Consider the following 27,223-nt stretch of genomic DNA (forward strand, 5'->3'; position numbering starts at 1 on the left):
TGTGTGTGTGTGTGTGTGTGTGTGTGTGTGTGTGTAGGGGAGAGAGGTGATAAAAATGGTGCCAAGATGCCATTTGGAAGATGGTACTTCCAAGAAACTCAGAAAATACAATTAGTTCCCATCCCATCAGCTCCATTTCCCACCATGGTTTCTACTTTACACTTCCCCTAATGCTCCCAGAAATCAGCAAAGTAACCATCTACCTGTGTCTCTGGCTGTGAATCACTACTAGAGCATGACCCACTTTTGTTGTATTTCTTTTTGTCTTGTTTGGCTGTACAACACTTATTCCTCATTTTATCTGTGTGGATCCAATCAGAGAGAAAAAATATACACTAAGTTGAACAAGGAAAGCTTATATAAAGAGTTTTTCAATGTAATAGGTTATTGGAGTAATGAAGGATTGGCTAGTAAGAAGGAAGGAATGATGTACTAGTCTGCTCAGGCTGCCATAACAAAATACCAGAGACTGGGTGGCTTATACAACAGAAATTTACAGTTCTGGAGGCTGAGAAATTCAAGATCAAGGTGCTGGCTGATTTGGTTTCTGGTGAGGGCCCTCTTTCCTGCTTATAGATGGCCACCTTCTAGCTGTGTGCTCACGTGGCATCTTCTTTATAAGTAATCAGAAGGAGAAAGAGAAAGGTTGCAAGCTCTGGTGTCTCTTCTTATAAGAGCACTACTCTCTTCATAAGTGTTCTGCCCTCATGACCTCATATAAACCTAACTATCTCCCAAAGGCCCCTCCTCCAAATAGCGTTACATTCAGGATTAAGCCTTCAGCATGTGAATTTTAGGAGGACACAAACGTTCAGTCTGTAACAAAAGAACTGTAAAGAATAGAGGAATGGCCGCCATTACCCCTAGCTGAGAGCACCCAAAGAAAAGCTCCCATCTTCCCATTCCCAGAGTGAGAGCCAGACCTTACTGGGAAAATTCATGGCTTACTGAATGGCAGAAGTCACTGAGGTGGCACACCGGTAGAACTGGTTGGAAGTCTGCCCTCTGCAATTGGACAGGGACTTGCCTTCTAAGGTATCTGGGAAAGCTGTTCATGAGAAGGTGTCTCACCTGAGGATCTGCTAAAAAATTACCAAGCTGCTACCGTGTACTGCAAGACCTTGCATACTGCAAGAGCCTTCCAAGCAAGCATGCTGGAACCAGGGAGCAAACCCTTTCCTTTGAAATCTCTCTTCAGAACACTTTACTAACAAAGTGTCAGTGCCAGCTAGCAAAGGAGAACTGTTTCACAGGTCCAGATCCATTTTCAAAGAACAGGCAAACATGTGGATTTAGAATGAGAAGGCCATAAGCTAATAACCATCACACTGATTTAAACTAAGAATAAATATCAGCAGAAGCAAACTAAGTGTTGAATATATTGTTTGTTAGTAGGATAAATTACTTTTCAGTGCCCTTCTGAGTTTTATCCATTGCTGCATAGTCTGTGCTTAGAGAAGAATCTTGTCCAATATAGATGCTCAATAAATATTGTTGAATGAATAAATGAATGAATGAACTAATTGATTCCATTTTCCTCTAATGTTTTTTCTTTCTCTCTTTCTCTGTCTTTTTAAACTACAGCTGATGGATGCACAGATTGGTCTGTCGATATCAAGAAATACCAAGTTTTGGTGGGAGAGCCTGTTCGAATCAAATGTGCACTCTTTTATGGTTATATCAGAGCCAATTACTCCCTAGCCCAGAGTGCTGGACTCAGTTTGATGTGGTACAAAAGCTCTGGCCCTGGAGACTTTGAAGAGCCAATAGCCTTTGATGGAAGTAGAATGAGCAAGGAAGAGGACTCCATTTGGTTCCGGCCAACATTACTGCAGGATAGTGGTCTTTACGCCTGTGTCATCAGGTATACTCTTGATTTTGTTACTGTTGAATCAATTATATCACATGTTGCTTTCTTATACCTAAATTTTGCTGCTATCCCTTTCACCTCAGGCTATGGTCTCAATATTTGTGTGTGTTGCTGCTTTCTAAAATTTAGAATCTAAATCATAAAACGATGGCATTGGAATTTATATTGAGACATTATCTCTGGCTTATGGAGAAAAGAGATACCATCTGGGTATCTACTTATGTTGCCAGAAATTACTAAAGACTATGAAATAAAATTTATAGAGGAGGTGAAATGTTGCAAATAAAATGTAAGCAAAGACTTGCAGAAAGGATGCATAGTTTATTGCTAAATGGGTTGTAACATTTTGTTATTGCCCTTCACAGACAGATAGAGCACAGATACCTCTGGTTCGAACACATCTGCAAAGATGATTTAGGTAACGTGTTATGTGCACAGGAAGAGGAAAGCAGCCTTGCCATGTTAGGGAATGCGAAGGCTATGTTCCAGATCATTTTATTGACTAAAAATGCTGAGTCAATACAAAAATATTTTGGGTCCCTCAGGGCCAATGCAAAAGTTAATAACAAAGCCTGTGCCCTTAATCCACAAAGAAACCCATTACACATCTACATATCTTCGTCTGCTTTTGGAAGAGATATATGTACTTTGCTTAGTGATAACGCGTTAAGACAATATCCATGTCTCACATTAGCAGTTAAAAGTCTCAGTTTAAGCATTTAGCCCTTCATGGACTGTGAATGACTGTGGATGTCATTAGACTATAAGAACATTGGCAAAGCAGGGCATAGGCATATAGAGGGTGTGTTTAAATCTATTTCTTTGTGTCCCTATTTCGACTTATATATAAAGCCAAATCTAAAGCAGTTGATTCTCAATTTGGAGAAAGTCTCAGAATCACCTAGTGTCTTTTTCAAATCAAAGTTCGACTTCCACTTCTGAAATTCTCATTAGCAGCTATTACTCCTCTATCATAAGGTTTGTGTCTCCCGCTCATCATCAGCCTATAAGAATAACCTTTATGGAGGGTTATGGCTACAGGTGTGTTAGGATGTTAAAATAGGTCAAAGCCAGATGAAAGTTAAACATAACTTTATCTTTTTAACGCTGACAACATATAAATCAGAGTTCATTTTGGAAAATATAAATGAATGCAAATAAAGTTCTGCTTGGGAAAAATGTGGAATGAATTATAAAAGAACAAATGCACTATTCCTTTGCCAACTCTTGTTCTTTCCCTTAAAAAAGGGAATCCAACCCTTTTATGTTTAAACATAACTCTTAATAGAAGTAAAGTTTTTGTAGGTGCATTGATAAATAATCGCCATACTAATATAGTTAGAGTACTGTTTGCACTGGCTGTTCTTACTTGACAAATAGTTATCAGATTTAATTTCATATCTGCTGCATTTTCTTAAAAAACATTATTTCTGATTGTTGATGCATGTGTAGGAGGTGATTCTTCAAGATAGGCAAATGTCCTCATTTATCTGAGATTCGAATTGAGCTGAATGTCCATAGTCTAACACTTAATTTCATTATTTATTTTTGATGGGAAAATAAGGTTGTGTTTATGTTAGTAATGTGAACTTCTGAAGCACTGAAGTTGCAATCCTTTGATGTGTTTAAATATACACAGTGATCCAATGCTCAGAAATTGCGTTAAAATGTCTGAATTTATAGTTGCAATAATGAATGAAGGTAACAGAATTTCAAGAACAGTGACATTTGCCACATGTTCGTGTGTCTATATTTTAATGGAAGGTGAAACTAAAAGACAAACACCTTAAAGTTTTATATGTGTCAAGTGGTATTCTAGAGAAAGCGATAAACTGCAGGAAAAGATGCTTTTGTCACTGGAATTCGAGTGTTCCAATTGATTTGAAGCTAGTGTTGATTCGGCTTCCTGTTCCAACTTGGAAAGTGGTACTCAAAATCATTATAAACAGCAGTTTAAATAGCATGCCTTGGTGCTGATGACGTGAAGGGAGCCCAGGGCTGTTAGTTGAGTCACTGACATTTTGGCATGTTGTTAGCTATCAGACCACAAAACTGTCACCATTCGTTTTTAAATAATCCACTTATGAAGAGTTTTAGAAGTTTGAAAATGTTAGCTGCTGCTCAAAGGTTCTAGTCTTTCTGATAAGTGTTTTGGGTTATTAACTTATCAATGAAAAGTTTTAACAAGCGTTTTCATGTACAGTGTTTACACCTAAATATGTACAAGTCAATGGTGTAAATAACGGAAACGCCTAAGATTACTCTCAGTGTAATGAACAAGAGCTTTCCTACTCCCATCTATAAGTAGCTATTTTGGATAGAATAATACCACGTAATTCTTGGTTCCATGGTACCTGGCTTTTTACTCAGTTTTCTCCTTCTTGAATGTTTTATTTTTACATGAAAAAGTGAATGAAGGAGAGCTGTGTAACTACTTTCTTTTCCTTTATTGCCAGTTAAAAGAATAAGTTTACTTTTAAAAAAATGAAATTTTCCTTTCCTCTTGACTCCCGATTTTTTAATCCTCCTCTTCCGAGTTATGCCCTATTAGCAGTTTCATATGCATAGCGAGCTGGTGCTTGTGTAAGTAATTTAATGTCCTCTAAATTGTAACATACCAAGTTGTTTGGCACACTACTTTTTGGCTAAAAGTTTATTTTGTAGATTCATATTCATGTGCAAGAAATAATATAGGGAGATCCCATGAATCCTTTAGACAGTTTCTCTCACTGGTAACATTTTATAAAACTATAGTACAAAATCATAATCAGCATATTGACAATGATACATTCAAGATACAGAACAATGCCATCACCTCAAGGATCCCTTCTGTTGTCCATATCCACCTCCCCACCCCAATCCCAAACCCCCAGCAACCACTAATCTGTTCTCCATGTCTATTTTTTGCAATTCAGGAATGTTGGAGGGACTACCCTGGTGGTCCAGCAGTTAAGACTGTGCTTCCACTGCAGGAGGTATGGGTTTGATCCCTGGTTAGGGAAGTTTCACATGCTGTGCGGTACGGCCAAAAAAAAGAAAAAAAAGAAAAAAAAATACTGGAATTGGGTTTTTCATTCTTGTTTATTGTTAAGTAGTGTTACATGGTATGGACGTTGGCACAGTGTTCATTCCCTCATTGAAGGACATCTGGATTGCTTCCATTTTGTGCTATTGAAAATAGATATTCTGTGAACATTCATGTACATTTTTAGTGAACATAAGTTTTCATTTCTCTGGGATAAATGCCCTAGAGTGAATTTGACTTGTATGACAGTTGCATGTTTAATCATATAAGAAACTGCCCTCCTATCTTCCAAAGTATCTGTACCATTTTACATTCCCACCAGCAATATGTGATGACCCAGTTTCTCCACATGCTTGCAGCATTTAGTATTGTCACTATTTTCCATTGTACCCATCAGTGTATCATGATATCTCATGGTTTTAATTTGCGTTTCCCTAATGGCTAATGATGGATTTTCGTGTGCTGATTGGCCATCTTTATACTTGTCAGTGAAATGTCTGTTTATGTCTTTTGCCCATTTTGTAACTGGATTATTTGTGTTCTTACTGTTGAGTTTTGAGGATTCTTTGTACATTCTAGGCACTAATCCTTTCTTGGATATGTGGTTTGCAAATATTTTCTGCCTATCTGTAGTTTGTCTTTTCATTCTCTTAACAGGCTTTTTTGAAGAGCAAAAGTTTTTAATTTTGATGAGGTTCGATTCATTATTTTTTTTCAATTTACAGATTGTGTTTTTGGTACAAAAATATAAGAACTCTTTGCCTAGTCCTAGATCCTGAAAATTTTCTATTGTTTTTAAAATTATTGGTTTTTTGCCAAAAGTTTTATTGCTTTACATTTTATATTTGTCTCTGATCCACTTTGAATTAATATTTATATAAGGTATAAGGTTTATTTTGGTCAAGGTTTAGCTTCTTCGATAGATGTTCAGTTGCTCCAGCACCACTTGTTTAAAAAGTTTAGCTTCCTCCATAGAATTGCTTTTGCATGTTTATTCAAGATCTGTTGGGCATGTTTGCTTGGGTTTACTTCTGGATTCAGTATTCTATACCTTTGATCTATGTGTCTATCTCTTGGCCAGTACCACTCTGTCATGGTTAGTGTAGCTATAGCTGTATAGTAGGACTAAATTATCAAGTACAGTGAGTCCTCCCACTTTATCCTTCTTTTTCAAGATCCTTTTAGCTGTTGTAGGGCCTGTTCCTCTCCATATAAATTTTAGCATAAGCTTATCTATGTCTACAAGGAACTATACTGGAATATTGGTAAGCATTGCATTAAATCTGTATAGCTCAAGTTGAGGAAAATTACTGTCTCTACTATGTTGAAACTCCTAATCTATGAATGCAGTAGGCCTCTCCATTTACTTAGGATTTCTTTTTTTGATTTCTTCAGCATTTTGTATTTTTCAGCATACAATCCTGTACACATTTTATGGAATTTATACAGAATTATTTCATTTTCTTTGGTGTGTTTATAAATCATAGTGCCTTTTGAATTTCATTTTCAACATGTACATTGTTAGCATTGTTAGAAGTATGCTTGATTTTTGTGTGTTAAGTTCTTTCTAAAAGCATACTTTTTCAAATTACATATATAGAATGTATTTTATCTAGTATCTAGTTCCTTTGTTCAAGTCTTGATTTTCTCTTTAGAGACTAAAAAGTTCTTCTTTCTCATTGAAAGTACATATTAAGCATCTATCAAAAGGTACTCAGTTAAATCCATTTACTGAGTCATCCATTTCAGAAATAACTACTGATCGCTAGGTAATATGCTAATGCTAGAATTACAAAGACTTTTAAAAAACATTTTTTTTTACCTTCAGATCATTTGCATCAGAGAAAATAAGTGTGCAATAAATTGTTATAGATACTGTGGCCACAGTTTAAAACAGAATGGGGTACTGCCAAGATGGAGTAGCTGCCTTCCTCCCAGTCCTCCCCTAACAACTGAAAAGCTGGATAGAACACAGCCAACAAGCAAAGCAAGTGTTGTGAAAGGTGGAAAGAAGGATTGTCTAGGAACCTCCGGACTTGAGGAATGAGATGACCACACTGCTCCACTTGTCCCACCAGATGATGTTGGCAGGGAGCTAATCTTCCATCCCCTGCCTGGTGGAAGCAGGCAGCAATAATATGATCCCCACGCTATGGTAGAGTCAGCACACATGAGTGGGGTCCTGATCTTCCATCTTTCACCCAGAGGAAGTAGGCAGGAATTATATTCTTTTGCAAGAGAAGTGTCAGTGGAATCTAGTGATGACCTGAGTCTCCACCCCCAGCTGGCATCAATGGGAATCTGCGAGGCACTGTGAGGCAGGGCTAGTCACTGCTAGTCTTCACCTCACTTCTCTGGTATCAGTGAGGAGCAAAGCTTCTACCATCAAAAAGGCAGGACGAGGTGGTGCGAGGTAGGGCTAGTTGGCATCCAATTTTCGACCTTCCCTCCTCTGGTGTCAGTGGAGCCCAGTAGGAAGTGAGCTGGAGGCAACAAGGCAGGAAGGATGTCAGCATGGCTGAGGAGGAAGCTGAACATACATATCCACTTGGCCCACATTTTACATTTCAACAGGAAGGTTGCCTTTATTTAAAAAAAGAAAAACATGATGAAATAGGATCCACATCCCCATAATAACTAAAATGTTCAGGATAGAGTTAAAAAAAAAAATACTCACTGACCTGACCGTGAGTCAGGAAAATTACAACATTAATGAGAAAAGATACCAACAATGAGATGAATCTGACAAGGATTTTAAAACACTGATCATAAAAATACTTCAGCAAGTAACTACAAAATCTCTGAAAACCGATGAAAAAAATGGAAAATCTCAGCAAATAAAAATAGGTTATAAAAAGAAACAGATGGAAATTAAGCAACTGAAAAATACAATAACCAAAATAAAAGCTGATTGGAAGCGTTTAAGAGTAGAGTGAAGATGATGAAAGACTGTTTGACTTCATTGCTACTCTATTAAAATTTTACATGAAAGGGCCAAAGAAATTCGAATTGCCAGATCCCTTGGGTCTCTCTTGGTTTTAACACTGACCTTTATCATGTCTACTATTAGCTCTCTGATATATAACTTAGTAAGTTTCCTTGGGACACCTTTTCTTTGAATTTTCCTTAAATGCTGGTGTTTACCAGAATTTTGTTTTCAACTCTCTCCCTTTATTCTTCTACATCGGTTGCTCTCAACTTTGGCTGCATATTTGAATTAACTGGGGAGGTTTTAAAAACTATTGATGCCCGTGTACCACCTCAGATCTGTTAAATCCAGATATCAGATGATTCTGTTGTGCAGTCAGCTTGTGAGCCACTGCTCCCCTATCCTTATTTATTCCAGTAGCTTCACTTAATAAATACTTATTAATGACTCAGAAACGAAATCCAAACATTTTCACAAGCACCGGAAATATATTTTCACTTTCCTAATAGTCCCCTCTTCCTATTTGTCTAAAAGACACATTGACTTCAACATGTACCAAAATCTATTTTGATACTTACCTCAACAAAGCTATATCCTCCTCAGATGTTTCCTTTCTTTTTCTGATAAATAGAATCACTATCACTCCAGTAACACTAGCTAGAAAATTATCACTTATCATTGTTTCCTTAACGTTCTTTAGCTTGCTTTAATTGCTACTAAGACCTTTCCAATGTACCCTTAGAAATGTCTTTTGAATTCATTCTTTGTTGTTCATACTAATTTCTACTCTCCAAGTGACTGCAATGTCCTCTCAAGTGGTTTCTCTGCCTCCAGATTTTTCCTATTTTAGTTACTGTTCCACACTGTTGTGCAATTGTATGTCCACAACAGAGATATTATTTCATTTCTCTACCTAAAAGTCTTTAATGGGCCCTGTCACCCAGTATGAAGTCTGAAGACTTTGCTTGGTGTACACATCCCTTTACAATCCAGCTTCAACCTTTCATTCTAGACTCATCTCGGGTGTTTGTCTCCGTAGGCACTTTGTGCTGTGTTCTCACCATCCTGTCTGCTGTTTGCAGATTACAGTATGAATTTTCCTTACTCTTTTACTCTTTGTTCCTTCATCCGAAATTCCATTTTTCACTGCCTATCTGAAGAATATAGAGCTATTTCTTGAAGAAGATCCAGTATATGTTTATCATCTTTCTACTTTTATCCAACTGCTCCAAAGACAGTTGTTTCAGTTATCTATTATGGGGGGGAAACACCTCCAAACTAAGTGGCTTAAAACAACCACCATTTTATTTACACATGATTCTGCAATGTGGCCTGGACTCAGCTTGGTTGTTCTTCTGCTGATTTTGCCCATAGTCACTTGAAGCTGGAATCAACTAGGATACAGGATTGGCTGAGCCTCTTTCTCTCCATGAATTCTCAGGGTCTCCTTTTCTCCACGTGGTCTTTCCAACTGTCTCTCCAGCAGGATGGCCAGACATTTTATATGGCAACTCAGAATGTATGAAGACTTATCAAGCATCTATTTGCATCATGCTTACTAATAGCCCATTAGCTGAGTCTAGAGCTAATATGGGAGGAGATTTCACAAGAGCTTGAATTCCACAAGTTGTGTTTTTTTGGTGGGATCACCAAAATAACAGTACAACAGAGTCTGCCCTTTGGCCCTTAGTAATCCCTGCCCTTACACATGCAAAGTACACTCACCCCATTCCTAAGACCCCCAAAGTCTTATTGTGACATCAAGATAGGGCTACAAATCCAGGACCTCATTACCTATGTGTGAATGAGGTTCTTCATGCTTAGTCCCTTGAGTACAACCGCTCAGGAGTGGCTCCTCTTGATCCAAAGGTCTGTGAGCTAGAAAGACTTGTTATCTAACCCTTACACACCCAACATTCTCTGGTCAGACAGGAATAAAATAACTAAGCTAAATAATCCTATCCAAAATGTGTGAGAGATACAGAGCAGTCACTGAACCATAGCAATTCTAAAACCCAGCTGGGCACACGTCAGCAGATTTTTGATTAGGGCCCAGTTCTGCTTATTGGGAGTCGTTCTCTGTGGCTTTTGGGTCCATCCTCTTCTTTTCCATGGCAAGTTAAGGGCCCAGGGGCCTCTTTTTAATTGGAACTTTATCAACAAACTCGGACGATTTCTTAAAATGCTTGTGAGCCTTTTATGTATTAAATTGTAATCTATTCCATTAAGCAGAGGCGCCACACACAAGTATATTTAAGACTGCTGTCTCTCTACTTGCGAGTCAGGGTTCTGGAAGACAGTGCACCAGATTCTTAGACACCCCTTTGCTTAGCTAGTCTTAGTGTATGCCTCATATACCTTCATAGCTAAGTATCTCAGGGTTTTCCTCCAAGACCGTTTAAGCAACCTTCTCTGGATGATAGAGTATGCGTTGCATCCCAAACGTGTTATCACTGATGTGATTTCCCCTCAGAGTTAGTGTGAGATAGTGTTGTTAGTGATCATGCACCCACAAAATAGTTACTGAATAAAATAGTGATTGGGGTTAATGTTCTTAGAATGCCTTGTGGAAAACATTGGCATAGCCAAAATTATACCATTTTCTGGGGCTTCCCTGGTGGCACAGTGGTTGAGAGTCCGCCTGCTGAGGCAGGGGACATGGGTTCGTGCCCCAGTCCGGGAAGATCCCACATGCCGCGGAGCAGCTGGGCCCGTGAGCCATGGCCGCTGAGCCTGCGCTTCTGGAGCCTGTGCTCCGCAACAGGAGAGGCCACAACAGTAAGAGGCCCGCGTACCGCAAAAAAAAAAAAAAAAAAATATATATATATATATATATATATATATATATATATATATACCATTTTCTGATTCCTATCATTTTCCATGAAAAAAAATAATTCCATTTCTTATGACAGCTCTTATCTGAAACTAACACCAGTTATGAACTGCTTATCCTCCATCATGACCTTTGGTACTCCAAAACACTGTTCTATTCTCTGCCTGTAATATACCCTCACTGTCACCAGGTGGAAGTAAACAGTAATAATATGTTAGGCCTAAAAGACCAACAGGTAACAGCTGTAGGTGTAGTAGAGGTAAGTTTTCATTCATTTTAATTTGTATGATAGACGATAATTTTAATATTTATTATTGTTTTATGTGGTTATTGCTTAAAAATCAAGTCATTCTTAGATCAAAGGATAAATAATCTCAGCATCATTTTAGAAAGTCTTAAACATTTATGCCCCAAGGAGTCTCCCTTTGTTCAGGACAATCAAAGCCCATATAAATGTTTTATATCTTACCCAGAAATCTTAATGATCATATGCATATGTGTTTCAAGGACCTAATGTAGTTTCACAGTCTTGGTCTCTTAATTGTTAAACTACCTCTCTTAATTGAAACCACAGTATACCCTTGAGAATATCAGCTGTAATTTATAGGCTATAAAAAATGCAATTAAGCCTACATAAGGTAGTCCTTTAAAAAAATCCATTGAAATACAATTGAAAGTCTTTAAGGTTTCAAGTCTGGATGCAGTGTCTTATACGGATGATAAATTGAAAATATAGAACTGCATATCAGTTACTCTTTCTATAATCTTTTGGTGGTAACATGTGTCTCTTGCCATAATAGTCCTCAAAGAGAATTTCCAGTTTCATAATTCTGATAATTCTTGGAGATCATGCTGAGGTGGTAAATCAACCTAGGACAGATACTAAAGTTTACCCTTCTTTCCGTATCTGAGACTTGAAGGTGTTTTCTAAAGGATTGAACTATTTTTGAACAGGGCAATAATTAGCCAGATTGTTGTCTTTCTGAGTGCTTTCTTTTCAGAAACAACAAACCCAATTGTTGGAAGTAAAAGCCTAGAGCTGTGTGAATTGGCTATTCAATTTACTGATTTTTAAAATCATCCTGAAAATACATGTCTGCAACATAACAGCCATTTTTTTCCTAAATACTAAGAAGATGAAATAAATTCTGCTCAAGTGATGATGGGATAGTTTCTTAGATCACTGGATTGAGAAAAGCTTTGTCTTATCTTTCCAAGTCTTATAAGAAAGAAAGCTTTGAAAATTCTTTGAAATCAATGGTGGCAGGTTCAGGGAAGACAGAGGCTAATAAATTTTCTCCAAAAAGTATCAAACTAATATGGAATAGGTTGGCTGCTGAAATATACATTTGTAAAATAATTAGGCATGTAAAGGTAAATGCTGAGTTCTTACGTATCCTTTTTTTCTTTCTATTTTAGGTAAAATGAATTACTATGAGCCCTTTTCAGTCATGGCTATAACATGTACATTTATCATATTTCACAAACATTACTGAATATCTATGATATGATATAAATGGTAATTACCTCGAGGAAATTTTAAAATTGCAAACAATATATGTGCCAGGCATAGAGGCCATTGACAATCCAGCAAGACTATTGGTGGTCATACTTTTGTACTCTATTATTTTTTTAATTCTTTTTAATATCTTTATTGGAGTATACTTGCTTTACAATGTTGTGTTAGTTTCTGCTGTACAACAAAGTGAATCAGTTACACATATATCCCCATATCTCTTCCCTCTTGCATCTCCCTCCCTCCCACCCTCCCTATCCGCCCCCTCTAGGTGGTCACAAAGCACCGAGCTGATCTCCCTGTGCTATGTGGCTGCTTCCCACTAGCTATCTGTTTTATGTTTGGTAGTGTATATATGTCAGTGCTACTCTCTCACTTTTTCCCAGCTTCCCCTTCCCCTAACTGCTAATGTTGGTGCAGTAAGCAAAGATAAAGTGAATAGGCCTAATAAAGTAATAGCAGCTGATCAACAAAGTTTAGGATAAGTGAAAAAGTTGAGTATGAAGCTCCGGTTATCCAGGGTTCTTTCTAAGTCTAATTTTGTATGTGGTTCCCAAGAAAAAAATAAGAAGAATAACCTAATGCCTGTAGGGAAGACAATAAAGAGACTTTTCTTAGAAGGGCTCACGAAGAGCCTGTGATTTGAGCAAAACTTTGAAAAATAAACACATGGCTAGGGAAAGTGTGATGGAGAAAATTTTCCCTGTCAGAAGGGTTTCATGAAGACTAGTATAAGAAAAATTTTAAAATGATCTAGAACAAGGGTTGGCAAACTTTTTCTGTAAAGGGCCAGATGGTGAAAGTTTTAGAGTTTGCAGACAATATAGTCTCTATTGTAAATACTCAACTCTGCTGTTGTAGCAGGACAGAGGCACAGATGATACATAAAGGAATGAGTGCGGCTGTGCTCCAGTAAAACTTTATTTGCAAAAATAGGTGGTGGATGGATTTGGCCTGCAGGCTAAAGTTTGCTGACCTCTGATCTAGAAAATGCCTTGCAAACTGCAAATAGGTAAGCCAAAAGTAGAAACCGCTATTGTTATTAACAAAGAAAAAAACCACAGTCTATTCATAAAAGAGTGACTAGATCAGTTTTGATGGAAAATGGGGTTTTGTAGGTGATGGTGAGAGGGATGGCTGTAAAGAAGGGTAAAACAAGACTTAAATGACAGCTAAGTATAAAGCAAAGAATGGAAAGCTGAAAGGAGTTTTTCTGGAATTATCTTCCAGCAAGTATATGAATGTTTACAGAAATTGGAACGTGGAAAGCAGACAAGGGGTTTTTACAATAATTAGGGTGTGAAGTGATGGGGGCTACGGTTAGAGGTTTAATGGTAGGTATAGCAAGGAAAAAAGATTCAAGATCACTTTGGGAAGTTAAAAATACATCAGAGATGGTGCTTGATTGGATGTCGAGAGCCTGATTGGATGTTGCTATGGGAAACAAATAAAAGGAAAAAATAGCAAGAGGCACATCTTATACTTTTCCAGTATAAACCTAAACTTTTTCACCACAAAATCTGAGGGTCTTGAGAAATAAAGTTGCCTTGACTTTAAGCCGTCACTCTAGGAAAGCCTTAAATAGAGTTCCCACCATTGCTCCCTGACACAGCACTTGAATAAATAAAAGAAGATGTCTGGGGTCCTTTCTAGGTTCTATGTTAGTCTACTTGTTAGTCTTTTTTCTTTTTTTTAAATTAACTAAAGTCCATACTTTGCTCAAATTTCTTTTCCTTTAAGGAGCTAATGCTCCTTAATGGCAGAGATTTAACATCTTGTTCATCTTTGCATCTCCGATTATGCATATATGACCACTGAGATCTGAGCAAAGAAAAATGTTTTGATCAGTTGTCAGGTTTGGGGACAGGTTATTTGTATATAACAAAAATCTTAGAAGTAGCAGTAGCTTAAACAAGAGAAGCTTTCTGCTCAAAGAAAATTCCAGATGTAGGTATTTCAGAGCTTATATGATGTCTGCCTAATTGTGAATTGTCTAGGCCTCAGGTTTCTTTTCTGTCTCCACTCTGTTCTCCCTGGGGGTATGGTCCTCATCCTTATTTTCCAAGATGAAGTTCTGTCCACCATATCCATGTTAGTATAAACAGCAATATGTAATGAAAGGAACAAAGAACATGGTCCTTTCCACTTTTAAGAACAAGACCCGGGGCTTCCCTGGTGGCGCAGTGGTTGCGAGTCCGCCTGCCGATGCAGGGGACGCGGGTTCGTGCCCCGGTCCGGGAAGATCCCACATGCCGTGGAGCGGCTGGGCCCGTGAGCCATGGCCGCTGAGCCTGCGCGTCCGGAGCCTGTGCTCCGCAGCGGGAGAGGCCACAGCAGTGAGAGGCCCGCGTACCACAAAAAAAAAAAAAAGGACAAGACCCCGAGGTTATTTATGTCACTTCTCCTTACATCTCATTGGCTAGAACTTGTTCACATAATTACATGAAAATGTAGTGGTGGCTGGGATATGTGGTTTTTATTATTAGTACCCATGTGCCTGATAACAACATAGAGGTCTATTACTGAGGATCTTAAATTCGTTTCTCTAGAAGAAAAGCCCAAGACAGGGATTCTTGTGCAAGTGATCTACTGAGGAGTGCACTCAAGAGAAAAAGCTAGGAAAAGGTGAGTTTTCAAAAGTCTAGACTCATCCTGACCCCCAGGGAGCTGTGGAACATAAATTGCACCGCAGAATTTATCCTCCCTTGAAGCAAGGGGGCAGGGCCTGGACTTCACAGTCATCTCTATCCAGGTGGCTCTTGTCATTCTAAGATGAGTCTCTGGAAAAGGGTACAGGTGTGAGCTTTGTCCAGTCAACACCCACAGCAGTTGAGGTATGGGTACAACAGCGGGTTAAGAAATTCTGAGTGGGATACCAAAAGTATCTGCTACACTGAGCAAGAAGAGGAAGCAGATATTGAGGGGAAATTAGTAGCCAATTTTGGCACAGCCAAGAAGCATCCCTCCACATATACTGAAATGACTCAGTAGATCATTTTTGCTATGCATGCGGTAAACACTCTGTCAGTACTTGTTGAATGAATAATGCATATTCTTGAACGAACTTCTATTTTTTTATTTCCACAGCCTTCCTTCTTTAAAATTCCTGAAAGAATTAAAAAATATTAATATTCTCAATACTACCATACCTGTCCCCAACATACACATATGCATATGCATCCTGCCCGCAATAGCCTCTCTCTCTGCCCAGATTCACTCACAACCAATTATAGAATTACCTCATCAACATTCCTGAAGAAGTATTGACTGGACAAATCCCTGCTCTTTCAAGTATCTCTAGTTCTGGTTCCCAGAAAATTTCTCATTGTCCAGGAAATAAATGGACAACCAGCTTACTCTGATTAGGTTACATAGAAACTCCATATATTCATCTTCTCTAAAGCTTAGGTGAAGAATCAGTAAGACTTTTCTCATCAGTCTCTGTGGCCTGGATTTATGCAGGTTTTATGGTGGCATTTCTGGCTTTCAGGAGGGTTTCCATTTAGTAACAGCTTCATGATATAGAATCTGAGGTTATAAAACAAAAACTTAAAAGGTAATTGAACAAGCGCTTAAATGATTTCATTATATCTCTCAGTTACAGATCCCCATTTTCTCCCATGAATGTCATAAAAGAGAGTCCTATAAAAGGGTCAGGGTTGTGGAGTGAATGAGTAACATCTGAAGTATGTTCCAGTGGTTTCTGGAAAATGTCTTACATTGCCCAAAAAGCAAAAAAGAGAAAAAGAAATGAAAACACTACTTTAAAGCAATATCACATCATTAGTTATACTTCATATTATAGAAAAGTAGCTTAAGTAAGATAGTTTATTCTCCCATGGAAAGTAAAAGATAGGCATTCCTGAACTTGTATGATAGTTTCAGGGTTTGTCAAGGCCCAGACTGCAGTGCTTAGCATGTGACTTCCATTCACAAGGTTACTCCATGGTCCTAGTGCAGCGGAAGAACTGAATTTTAAATGTTATTTAATTTGAAATAGCCACGTGTGGCTCTTAGCCTTTGTTTTGAAATGGTAACATCAAACGATTATTGGCTCTTTCCTATAATATGTTTATATTATACATTTGCATTTTGCCTAGAGTCCTGTAATGTAGATGTGGAAAGGATATTAGAACAAAGCTAATATTTAGAAATATTGAAAATCAAGCTGGATCCTCCGACTTCATAGTCACTGATGATTATAAAAATTCATTTTTTTTAAAAAATTATAATTAGGTGATGGATGTATTAATTATCTTGATGTTGGTAATCATTCCACAGTACATATGTATATCAAATCACCACATTGTACACTTTAAATGTGTACATTTGTCACTTACTCCTCAATAAAGGTTTTTTTAAAAAAAATTTTATAAGTTACTTATTTTCCTGATATTCCAGGGAGACTTTCCTTTATTTGCTTCAAGTAAGTAAGTTTATACACAGTTATCATTTCAATTAACTTTGATGGAGTTGTATTTGAAGAATGATTACAATAATCTGGCAACAAATTTTCACTTGATCTATCCTAATATTGAGGGTTAGGCTGTCTTTCTGGTCTTGACACTGTAAACCAATCCACTAATGGCAAACCAACCATTATTTTACATTAAAACAGGAATATTATTTCTGTTACTGAAGAAGCTTTGGAATTGGTGGCACGTAGTTGACATGATTGAAATGTCTAGGAATTTTTGATACTGTATTCATTCTCAATTGAACGAATTTTCTAGTAGATTATTAATCATCTACTCTACACCAGCTACTGGACTAGCCATTGGGAGCAGAGCAGTGACTTAAGCCAGATGAGATTCTTCCTAGACTAGGCTGGCAGTCTGTTTTGGAAGAGTCTTTTATACAGTAGTTACTTGTGCCCTGGCTTTTAAGAAGGAAAAGATTAGGGTGCCTTAAGATCAGCTAACAGGCCAACCTAGCCCACTTGGTGTATAGGCTCACTCTCAATCAAAGTGTGCACTCTTCTAACTGAAATCCAAATATTTCTGGGGTTGCACAAAGAATTCCCAAGGGGTGTGCCACAAAGGTAGTTTGAAGGAAATTCATCTCCCGAACCTCAACTTCCATATGTACTCTTGTGTAAAATTGCCTGATAGCTCGCAGTAGCACTTCTTTTACTTTACAGAAGTGAAATTGCATTATGATGTATTGTATGCAGAACGGACTTAGGTGTCAAACAAAAGAATAGTCTGAAATATTAGTTTGAAAAATCAAGGCTGCTTAAACTCAGAGATCTTCTCTGTGTTACAGTATTTCTGATAAGTTTGAAGCTTAATCCAAGTTGGTATACTCTCAATTCAGAACAGCCAAAACAACATATAGTAGTGATACTAAATTAAATGTAATTGGAATGTTTTATAGAACTATCATATTTTCAAGATACATTTGATAAAACCCAGGGGTAAATTTTATTTGTTGTTTTTCATATATTTGGTATACATGATCGCCCCCCCAAATAGTTTTCTTAAAAAAAGAAAATTCTGTTTCATCAAATCATGCCATGATGTATTTTTTCCAGTTCTCCTATTTGATATTTATAATTTTTAATATTCTTCCCTCCTACTAAACAAATAAATAAACTTCTTTAAACTTACAAAAAATAGATGTCAACTTAAATCACCCAGGATTTTTCTAAGATCTTTCAAGGGAATTGTAACAAAAAAAAAGTTGAAAACCACTACCCACTGTTTCTCAAATTATGATCTGATGTATAATTAGATTTTAATAATCACCAGTTTAAAAAATCACTAGTTTAAAAAAAAATCCTGGATCCTAACACATACCTATTGAATCAGAATTTCTGGGAAAACAAGGACTGGGAACCTGACGGTTCAATGTGCATCCAGGTTTTTCTTATCCACAGTAAGTTTGAGAATTGATATTCAGGTAATAGTGATCCTTTTAAGGGAATCATATCCCATACAAGTTCAGGGACAGCAGGGTGCTTTATAAAATCATAGGAATATAAAGAGTCTCTTGATGGAGGAGACCCAGTGCTTGACATGGCACCCAGCATGTAGTAGATTGAAAGTGAGTGAATACAAGGTATATACCTCCTTCTAAAATATTAGCTAATTAAATATAAATTATACATCTTCCTTCTAGAATGTTAACGATGTACTACGTAGTTAATTTCTTACAAAGACTATTTACCTCTCCATCTAAATTTAATTTACAAATGGAATCATAGGTAGTAAAGACATAGCAGGGTGCCTTCCAGATTGCACTGCTGTGATCTTCAAATGAATGAGCACTGCAGATTATTCAGCCTTCTGAAAAGTTCTTAATTAGGGAAGCCAGTAGTGTGCAGAGTAACAGCCTGTGTTTTAACTTTGTTGACATGGTGTGGAAATCCCATGTAGATATCTTGTACAAAAGAATGAAAATATTTTAATTCCTAAATCGCAATTTCCAAGTAATTGTACTTCTAATGAAAATTGCCACTATGAATGTCTGTTCAAAGGCTTTGGTTTACAAAGTAAAGATTTGAAAATATCAAACTTTCTTAATCTCTGAATGTTGTTTTCATTAATTAAGTGAATATGACAGCTCTCTCTTTACCCTAATAGCCCCCCTGGAGGAAATAACATTTTTGTTTGTCTAAACAGTACTTAAAGACTACTCTAAAATTAGAGTTTAAGACCTTTAATTCTGGAGTGCAAAGCTCTATGTCCTTGACTCTGATGTTTATCATGAATATTAATTTCTGATCTTAAACTCAAGCCATGAAATTTTTACATATTGTCATACCTTTCCCTTGACAATTTTGGTAATTGCCATAATTTCCTCATCAGCAAGAGTTGTGTGTGGCTTCCCTGGTTTAACGAGGCTATAAAATTGGCAGCTCTGAATTCCTTCTTTTGTTTCAGTGTGAGGCCTATAGACTTGTTTGCTCTGAGCAGTTAACTAGACCTCTGATCTTGAAAGAATTACAGTTTTTATTGGTGCCCTTACATGATAAAGGACTTAAGGTATTTTTGTCATTACAGGATTTAATCATTACCTTTGGAATTACTTTCTTATTAGGTGACATTTATGTCCACTGCTCTAGACCCTTTCTCTGTTGCTCACATAAAAATATTGTTTTCCACAGGATAGCTATCCTTTTTTTTTTCTTTTTTTTTGTGGTACGCGGGCCTCTCCCTGCTGTGGCCTCTCCCGTTGTGGAGCACAGGCTCCCGACGCGCAGGCTCAGCGGCCATGGCTCACGGGCCCAGCCGCCTCGCGGCATGTGGGATCTTCCCGGACCGGGGCACGAACCCATGTCCCCTGCGTCGGCAGGCGGACTCTCAACCACTGCGCCACCAGGGAAGCCCTATCCTTTTCTTTAAAATCGGTTCATTGCTAGTATCAGATCTCCAAATATCAGGCTATATGTTCAGATTGTTTATCACTATTTAACTTTTAAATTCTTTAGACAGTATACACACAGACATACATGTATACATAAACATGCATATACTTTTTTTTAATAAATGCACCTCAACTGGAATATTGTTCTCTTTTGTTTATTTGTACCTTTAACAAGATTTATTGAACACCTACTAAGCATCAGACCTGCAGTCCTCTGAGGATAGGAAGAAAAATGGACAAGACACACATTGTCTGAAGATACCACAGTCAACCAGGGTAGATGGACTTATAAAGAATTATCTGTATCACTGAATGGCAAATGCTGTTAGAGATCTGGTGACAGGGTGTTACTGCAATCAGGAAGATTCAGGGATGGATACACAAAACAGTACACTGAGGCTACATGCGATGGATTTTTACTGATAAAGAAATGGAAAGGACATTTTATATCACACAGTGGAAGTAGCACAATGCCAGCCATGGTGATTTGGGAAGAGGTGCTCTGAGAGGGGAAGACCAACAGATGTATGTGCCTGGAGTGAAGAGTGCACAATAGTGCATACAGAGGAAGCTAGAAAGGAAGCTGTGGGCAGATATGAGACGTGTCTGTGGATAGAATACCAGGCTCAGGAGTTTCACTTTTTTCTTAAGAGATGGAGACAGTGATCCAGGATGGCCCATATGCCATAGAGAAAATTATTCTGGTTACTGAGTCATCTAGATAATTATTTAACCATTCTTTGAGAGCTCCTCTTGGCCAGGTGATGGTTAAGAATCAAAGCCAAGTCATTGTCCTCAAGAATCTTACAGTCTTTTGAAGAATAAAATTAATTTAGTCAACAATTACTGTCTAATATGACAAAAGTTATGAGAGTGGAAAGAACAGAGTGTAATGGGTATATAGATGAGGCATGTGATTTTGAATAAAAATCAGAAAAGCCTTCATGAAGATATGTGTTGAGTTCTGATGCAGGCATAAAACTTAGATGAAAAGGAGGTTTGGAGGAGGTGGGACAATAATACAAGGATAGAATCATTATACATGCCTTCTGATTGTCTATGACTGTAGCAAAGTGCCTATAATTTGGGTTGTTCTGAGATGTAGCTATGGAAGTAGGAAGGTATCAGTTCATGGACTTCGTGCAAAACTAAAGAGGTGAAAACTTTTCACTAAAAGATGCAGGGAGCTGCTGAAGGATTTTAAGCAGATGGATGACAAAGTCAAATTTGAGTTTTAGGGAGTTCATGTGGCAGCAGTGTGTGAGAAAGTTGAATGGAGGGTTTAGAGTAACAGCTAACTACAGGGATGTCTTAGATTGGGCACCCCAAGAAGTGGACCCCAAGGAAGCATCACTAGAGAAATGGGGAAGTAATATGGGAAAGAGAAGGAAGCCAATAAAATTTGTATTATAAAGCCAGTTACTCTATGAGCAACTGGACATTAGGTCCACTGGAAGACTCAGAGAAAATGTAGATATGCCCTCAGAGTTATCACACCCAAGGGAAGAGGAAGACAGGTTATTTTTCCACCACCTCTCCATCTATTCCTTATTGAGGGCTTCTTCTAGAAGCTTTAGCTCTCCAGCATTGCTGGCTTGCCAGTCATGGAAACTTAGCTTGGTCACAAGGCCCAACAAAAGCCCTTAGACTGAGGGTTTCAGGTGTTTGTAGGAAGCAGCCTTTATTTGGTAGCCATTTATTGGGGATCTGGCACCATGGGCTACAAGGGCTAACCAGATGGGAAGTGTTGAGGGTCTGGACTTAGGCCATGATAGTGGGAATCCAGAGAAGGCCAGGAGAGCTACTTGGCCATCACTTTCATAGCATTTGACTATGGATTTAATGTTAGGGATGAATCATCAATGATGACTTCCCAGAAAGTAGATAGATATTGAAGATGTTGTAAAACGTATTTCTTTTTAACAACCAAAAGGTTTTAGTGTATGTGTGAAACCAATATTGAAGCCTCTTTATAATTGTATCTATTTTAAAGAAGTATTATGTTATAGCACTATAAACACTGGCTAGGAACCAGAAGGCATGGAGTAGTTCTTGGATCTTCAAATTTCTAGATGTGGAAGTTGAATGATACTCTTAATCTCTCAGAGCCTCTCATGAAAAAATAAATGGAGGTAAACATCAAAGCATCTTTTTATAGGTTACGTGAACCAAAGTGTAAGGAAGCCTTGTACAAAATTTTCACTTTAAAATAGAATTCACTTCAAGTATTTTAGCCCTCGGACCTAGCAAGTTGTTTATTTTTTAAAAAATTTTTATTGAAGTGTAGTTGATTTATTGATACAATGCTGTGTTAGTTTCAGGTGTACAGGAAAGTGATTCAGTTGTGTGTATGTGTGTGTGTATGTATTCTTTTTCAGATTCTTTTCCATTACAGGTTATTACAAGATATTGAATATAGTTCCCTGTGCTATACAGTAGGTCCTTGTTGTTTATCTATTTTATATATAGTAGTGTGTATAGATTAGTCTCAACCTCCTAATTTTTCCCTTTCCCCTTTGGTAACCATAAGTTTGTTTTCAAAATCTGTGAGTCTGTTAGTGTTTTGTAAATAAGTTCATTTGTATCATTTTTTTTTAGATTCCACAAATAAGTGATATCATATGATATTTATCTTTCTCTGACTTACTTCACTTAGTATGATAACCTCTAGGTCCATCTATGTTGCTGCAAATCAAGTTGTTTATTTTTAATGAATGAGTGGATCTAGTTAAAGAACTTTTATTTCTCCCACACCTGTATTTGGACAACTGCCACTGCCATTAAGTGATAGTGCTTTGTTAAAATATCTTTGCTTAGTACATACTTCATATACTGTTTCTTTCTCTGCCAAAAAAAAAGTGTCTTTGTTTTAACATTTCAATCAACTAAATCATTTAATAACTCTACATGCATATGTTGAGAAAAATATACTTAGAAGAGTTAAAAGTGTATTTTCATTTCTGCCTTAGTAAACCTCCTCTTTATCTGTGCTAAAGAGAAATTTCCACAGGACGTACTTATAGGACACTTGATTGTAACAAAATCCTCAGGTCATTGGAACTCAATTGTGAGTTACATCCCCACCCCCTCCAGTATGTGTATTAATTATCTTAGAGGGAATAACCTTTATTCTTTACTTTTTTCCAGGAAATCCTTGCATCTCTTCTGGGAGTCAGGTTAGCATTAGATCTCTTCTTCCTTCTCTCTGCTTGAGAGGGGACTCATTTTTCTGGTTCTAAAGGAAAAAGTTGCAATCCCTATAGGAATCAACACAGGGCAAGCACTGCCCCATTTTCAGTCGAGAAGAGATTTCTTTTCCAGCTTTCTCTTTCCTTTCTAGCTTTTGAAGTTCAAGCTTATATAAGAATTAATTTAAATGAATTTGTTTGAAAATATCTTTTAATCACTTTAGCAAACTTCTACCAGAGCATTGGGTTACTTTCTTTTTCAAAGAGTTCAAATTGTCTTTTCCAAAATGTGTACTTAAAATTACTTTGAAAAAGGAGATAATTGGTGTCAGGAATTTGGGGCAATGGGTAAGGATATAGATGAAATTAAATCAGGAACATGTTGATAATTGTTGAAACTGGGTGATGGTATATGGGAGTTATTTAGTGTTTTTTATTTTTGCATATATTTAAAATTTTCCATAATTAAAAAATCAACAATACAAAAAATTTAAATGGCTCTCAGAATCTTATTTTTGTAGCATTTATCTCTCTTGTGTATCAGTAAGCTATGGCTATATAACATATCACCTCAAAAACCAGTGAGTTAAAACAATAATCATTTGATATTGAGCATGACTCTACAGACCAGCTGGGCTCTCTCATGTATCTGCTGTCAACTGCAGGTCAATAGGAAGTTCTACTCATTTTGCCTGGCCTACATGTTTCAGGATTATTTACGTAGAGGCCAGTCTAATATGGCCTCAGTTGGTAAAATTGGCCTCTCTCCATGGTCTCTAATCCTCCACAGACTAACTCATGTTTTTCCATCCAGAAGGGGCTGGGTTCCAAGAAGGAGAATGAAGGCATTGAGGCCTCTTGATGCCTAAGCTCAGAATTGGCACACTGTCGTAAAATTTGCTGCATTCTGTTGGCCAAAGCAAGTGACAAAGGCAGCCCAGATTCAAGGAGTAGAAAAGAAAATTAGTTCTTGTTGGAAGGAGCTACAAAGTGACATTGCATTGGAGACATGGATACAGGTAAATTGTAGCCATCAATGCAATCAATCTAACATGTAAGCATTTCTTGCTTTTAAATCAACCATTACTTATATTCTGATAATTTACAAATTTGTATATCTACCCCTGACTCTTCCTCCAGCTTTAACCTGACTGCTGGTCACCTACTCTTTGATCGCCCATAAACACTTCCCATTCAGTGACTAGAGGGTTTTTTACTGCTTCCCTAAAACTTTCTTCTACTCCCCGCCCCCTTCCTCCCTCCCTCCCTCCCTCCCTCCACTCAATGTCATTACCATCCACTCATTCATCTCTTCACCCCTCTATCCATTATTGAATTCAATAAACATTTATTGAATGCCTATTATGTGGCTAGCACTGGGCTAATTATTGAAGAATCTAAGTAAGACCAGCAAAAACAGACACAGCCTTTGTCCTTATAGGCCTTACAGAGCACAGACCAAGAAATACAATCAGAAATCACAAAATACATGGAAAATTATAACAGCTGTTACAGAGGAAAGATGGTGTTATGGGAGATTATAATCAGATCTGAGTTTGTAAAGATTTAACTGATCAGACCTGCAGAATGAGATGATGTAGCATAACCCTCAACCAACCCATGGCAGACATGTAGCTTGAGTGAGTCATAAACCTTTATTATTATGTCACTGTAAGATTTGGGGCTCATTGATAGTCTAGCCTATCTTGATGAACGTACATGGTGTTATGATGGGTCATCCTCCAATGTCTTGAAGACACCAAGGTTAACTGGCGGCAGAACTTGATGTAAGCAGGAAATCTTAAAACCAGGTACCTAAGCCTTCCTTGAGTGAGGCTGGAAAATGAGAGTAGAGACGGCAAAAGATTATAGAGCCAACTGGTATACATTTCAAAGGAGCAGGATTTTAGAGAAGAGAGTGGATAAGTTTTACTTAGGAGCCATAGCAAGAAGCAAGAGCATCAACCCTAGCTCCTATCTCTGAAGTGCAGACTGTGAGGAAATAAATAGACACCACTTGAGATGGCTGCAGGGGAAGTGATAATCACAGAGGAGAGCTACGTTTTATTGGGTTCATGCCTGAAAGAGAAGGGCATGCTATGGATTTAAGGCAGTTATGTGATTACGGAAATATTATACCAGAGTGTATAGAGAAAGAGTTTGAGATATGGGATATGTGTGGGCACTGGATATGAATGAATGAGTGAATGAATGAATGAAATACAGACCATTATGGAGCCGTGTGTGCAGTAAAGGTATGTGTGTCTTGGTGGGGGGTTGCTTACAGTTTTAACATCAATTTATGAAACTGGAGATGACAGACATGGTGACCTCAATCTTACTGTCTCTTTAGGAGGATGATTCACTTGGTTGAGGTGAGGGCAGACCTGGAAGCCATTGAATCCGTTTGCTTTAAATGCCAGGTTGATGGTGAACCAGAATTTCAGGTCCCCAGGGTCCATTACTACTCCTTAATCTCATCTCTCGTTAACTCTCACGTGTTTAATTACTTGCAATCCAGCTATTAGAAGTTTTTATTCCTCACTGTTTATAAGGTGATGTTTATAAAATATAAACCTGAACTTGTTACTCCCTGTTTAAAATTCCTTCAGTGATGCCTCAACTTTTCAGGATAAAATTTAAACTCTGTTAAAGCACAAAGGTTCTTTACCATCTCTCCTATAACTACTACCCTAGGGTACCCTCAAGCCACTTTCCCCTACATCAGCCACTTACAACTACTTTAAGTTTCTTAAAGCTTCCTTGTTTCATGTTGTTGTGCTGGTATCTATTGCTGTTTAAAGTACCTGCAGTCTCTATCCTGCCCTTTTCATTTAGTTAACACTTCTCCTGACTATAGTCTGACATAATGACCCGTTGCATGTGTTTTCTAATGCTCTTTGGAAGTTACTCAATTAACTATCTGAAAGTTTCAGAAACACCTTGTCAAATACTGGTCAATCAACTTATTTCAGTATTTTTTTCTGTAATTGTTTTTCTGAAGTTTGGGAAGGCATGATTTTATTTCTTTTGGAAGTTTTCAATATTTTATTTATGATCACTAAAATAACAATGGTACATACAAACAGCTCGATGAATTTAAATACATTTTGATGAAATAAGGAGATCAAGGAAACAAAATAGGAGATATGAAAAGCCATTGCAGCAGAGAAAAATATATAGAAAACTACAGGGAGTGTGATTTGGAACTAAGGGCTATACATAGTCTAAAAGGGAAATGTAAGAGAGTAAAATTTGAGTCTTTATGTGGACTTGAATTAACTGGACACACAATCGCAGATGCTTATTTTGATAAGTGAAAGCTTTGTCATCATTTGTACATTTTTTCCTTGATAGCAACCTTCATAAATTCTCTGCAGACACTTATCTTTTTTCAGTGAATGTAAGACGCCAAATATTGTAAGAGGCACAATATCTGTGCCAATAAACTATGACACAATGCTTTCTTATCACAGCAACTGTAAAAGACATTCCAGTTTCAGAGATGATAAAATGTGAGCAAAATGTGCATCTTAGAATTGATGAAATCTAGAAATTGATGAAAACAGACAAGTAACTAAACGATTAAATATGTGGCATTAGAAAACTTCCAGAGGAAATCAAGCCATGGCCTTACAATCTTTAGAAAAAAATAACTTAAAAAATTCACTAAAACCGCTTGACCAGTATTCGACAAGGTGCTTCTGAAACCTTAAGCGTGTTAATTATTTCCAAACACATGATGAGGGTTATTATCCCGGACTCTGTGAAGTGAGATGTTAACTTGTAGCAAACTGATAAGTTGTAAATTATTTTCGTCTGAGAGGGGTGCAAATTAATTCTCTTCAGAAGAAAACCAAACCCCAGGGTCACAGTTTATTGCCCTGTAGGACATTAGCCAGTTTTGTATCTAACTTTACAATCTTATTCCAAAACTTTTTCCTTTGTCAGAGAGATATTGCACCGGCCACTTGTTACAAATGGCAAGAAGACTTCATTCAAGACTAATGCAGTAGGGACTAGAGATTGAACATAGGGCGTTTTGTGTGTGTGTGTGTGTGTGTGTGTGTGTGTGTGTGTGTGTCTGTGTGTGCTTTTTTTTTTTTCTCTTTTGTTTGTTTCGGCCTCAAGGCATGCAGGATCTTAGTTCCCCAATCAGGGATCAAACCGTGCCCCCTGCCGTGGAAGCGCAGATTCTTAACCACTGGACCACCAGGGAAGTCCCATAGGAGGTTTTTAAGCAGTGTGTGAGCTAGTGGAAAAGTACTGGAAGGCGTTAAGGGAAGGTTGGGCAGTGTGTTAGACCACCTATGCTAATTGATACTTATCAAAGTTAGACTCCTACCCTCCCACAGAGACTGAGAGACAGGGATGCTCTCCTTGATAATTACATTTCAAAAGGATGGCTCCCAGGTGCTTGAGAAAGACATTCCTGGGTTGTAGAAGATTTACATCTCAAAGAGACAGAGCAAGACTCTACAATTATAGGGC

General features: G+C 37.6%; 1 protein-coding gene across 1 annotated transcript in view; it reads left to right on the top strand.

The window, feature by feature from the left end:
* The window catches only part of IL1RAPL1 (interleukin 1 receptor accessory protein like 1), a 1,327,113-nt gene that overhangs the window by 677,784 nt on the left and 622,106 nt on the right, over nt 1-27,223 (top strand). The window contains exon 3 of the mRNA XM_027096331.1: nt 1,585-1,864. Within this exon, the coding sequence (XP_026952132.1) occupies nt 1,585-1,864 (280 nt within the window). The remainder of the gene's footprint in view (nt 1-1,584; nt 1,865-27,223) is intronic.

Source organism: Aethalodelphis obliquidens, unplaced genomic scaffold, assembly GCF_003676395.1.
Source record: "Aethalodelphis obliquidens isolate GAN/ISIS:26980383/991018 unplaced genomic scaffold, ASM367639v1 scaffold101, whole genome shotgun sequence".
NCBI classification, from domain to species: domain Eukaryota; kingdom Metazoa; phylum Chordata; class Mammalia; order Artiodactyla; family Delphinidae; genus Aethalodelphis; species Aethalodelphis obliquidens.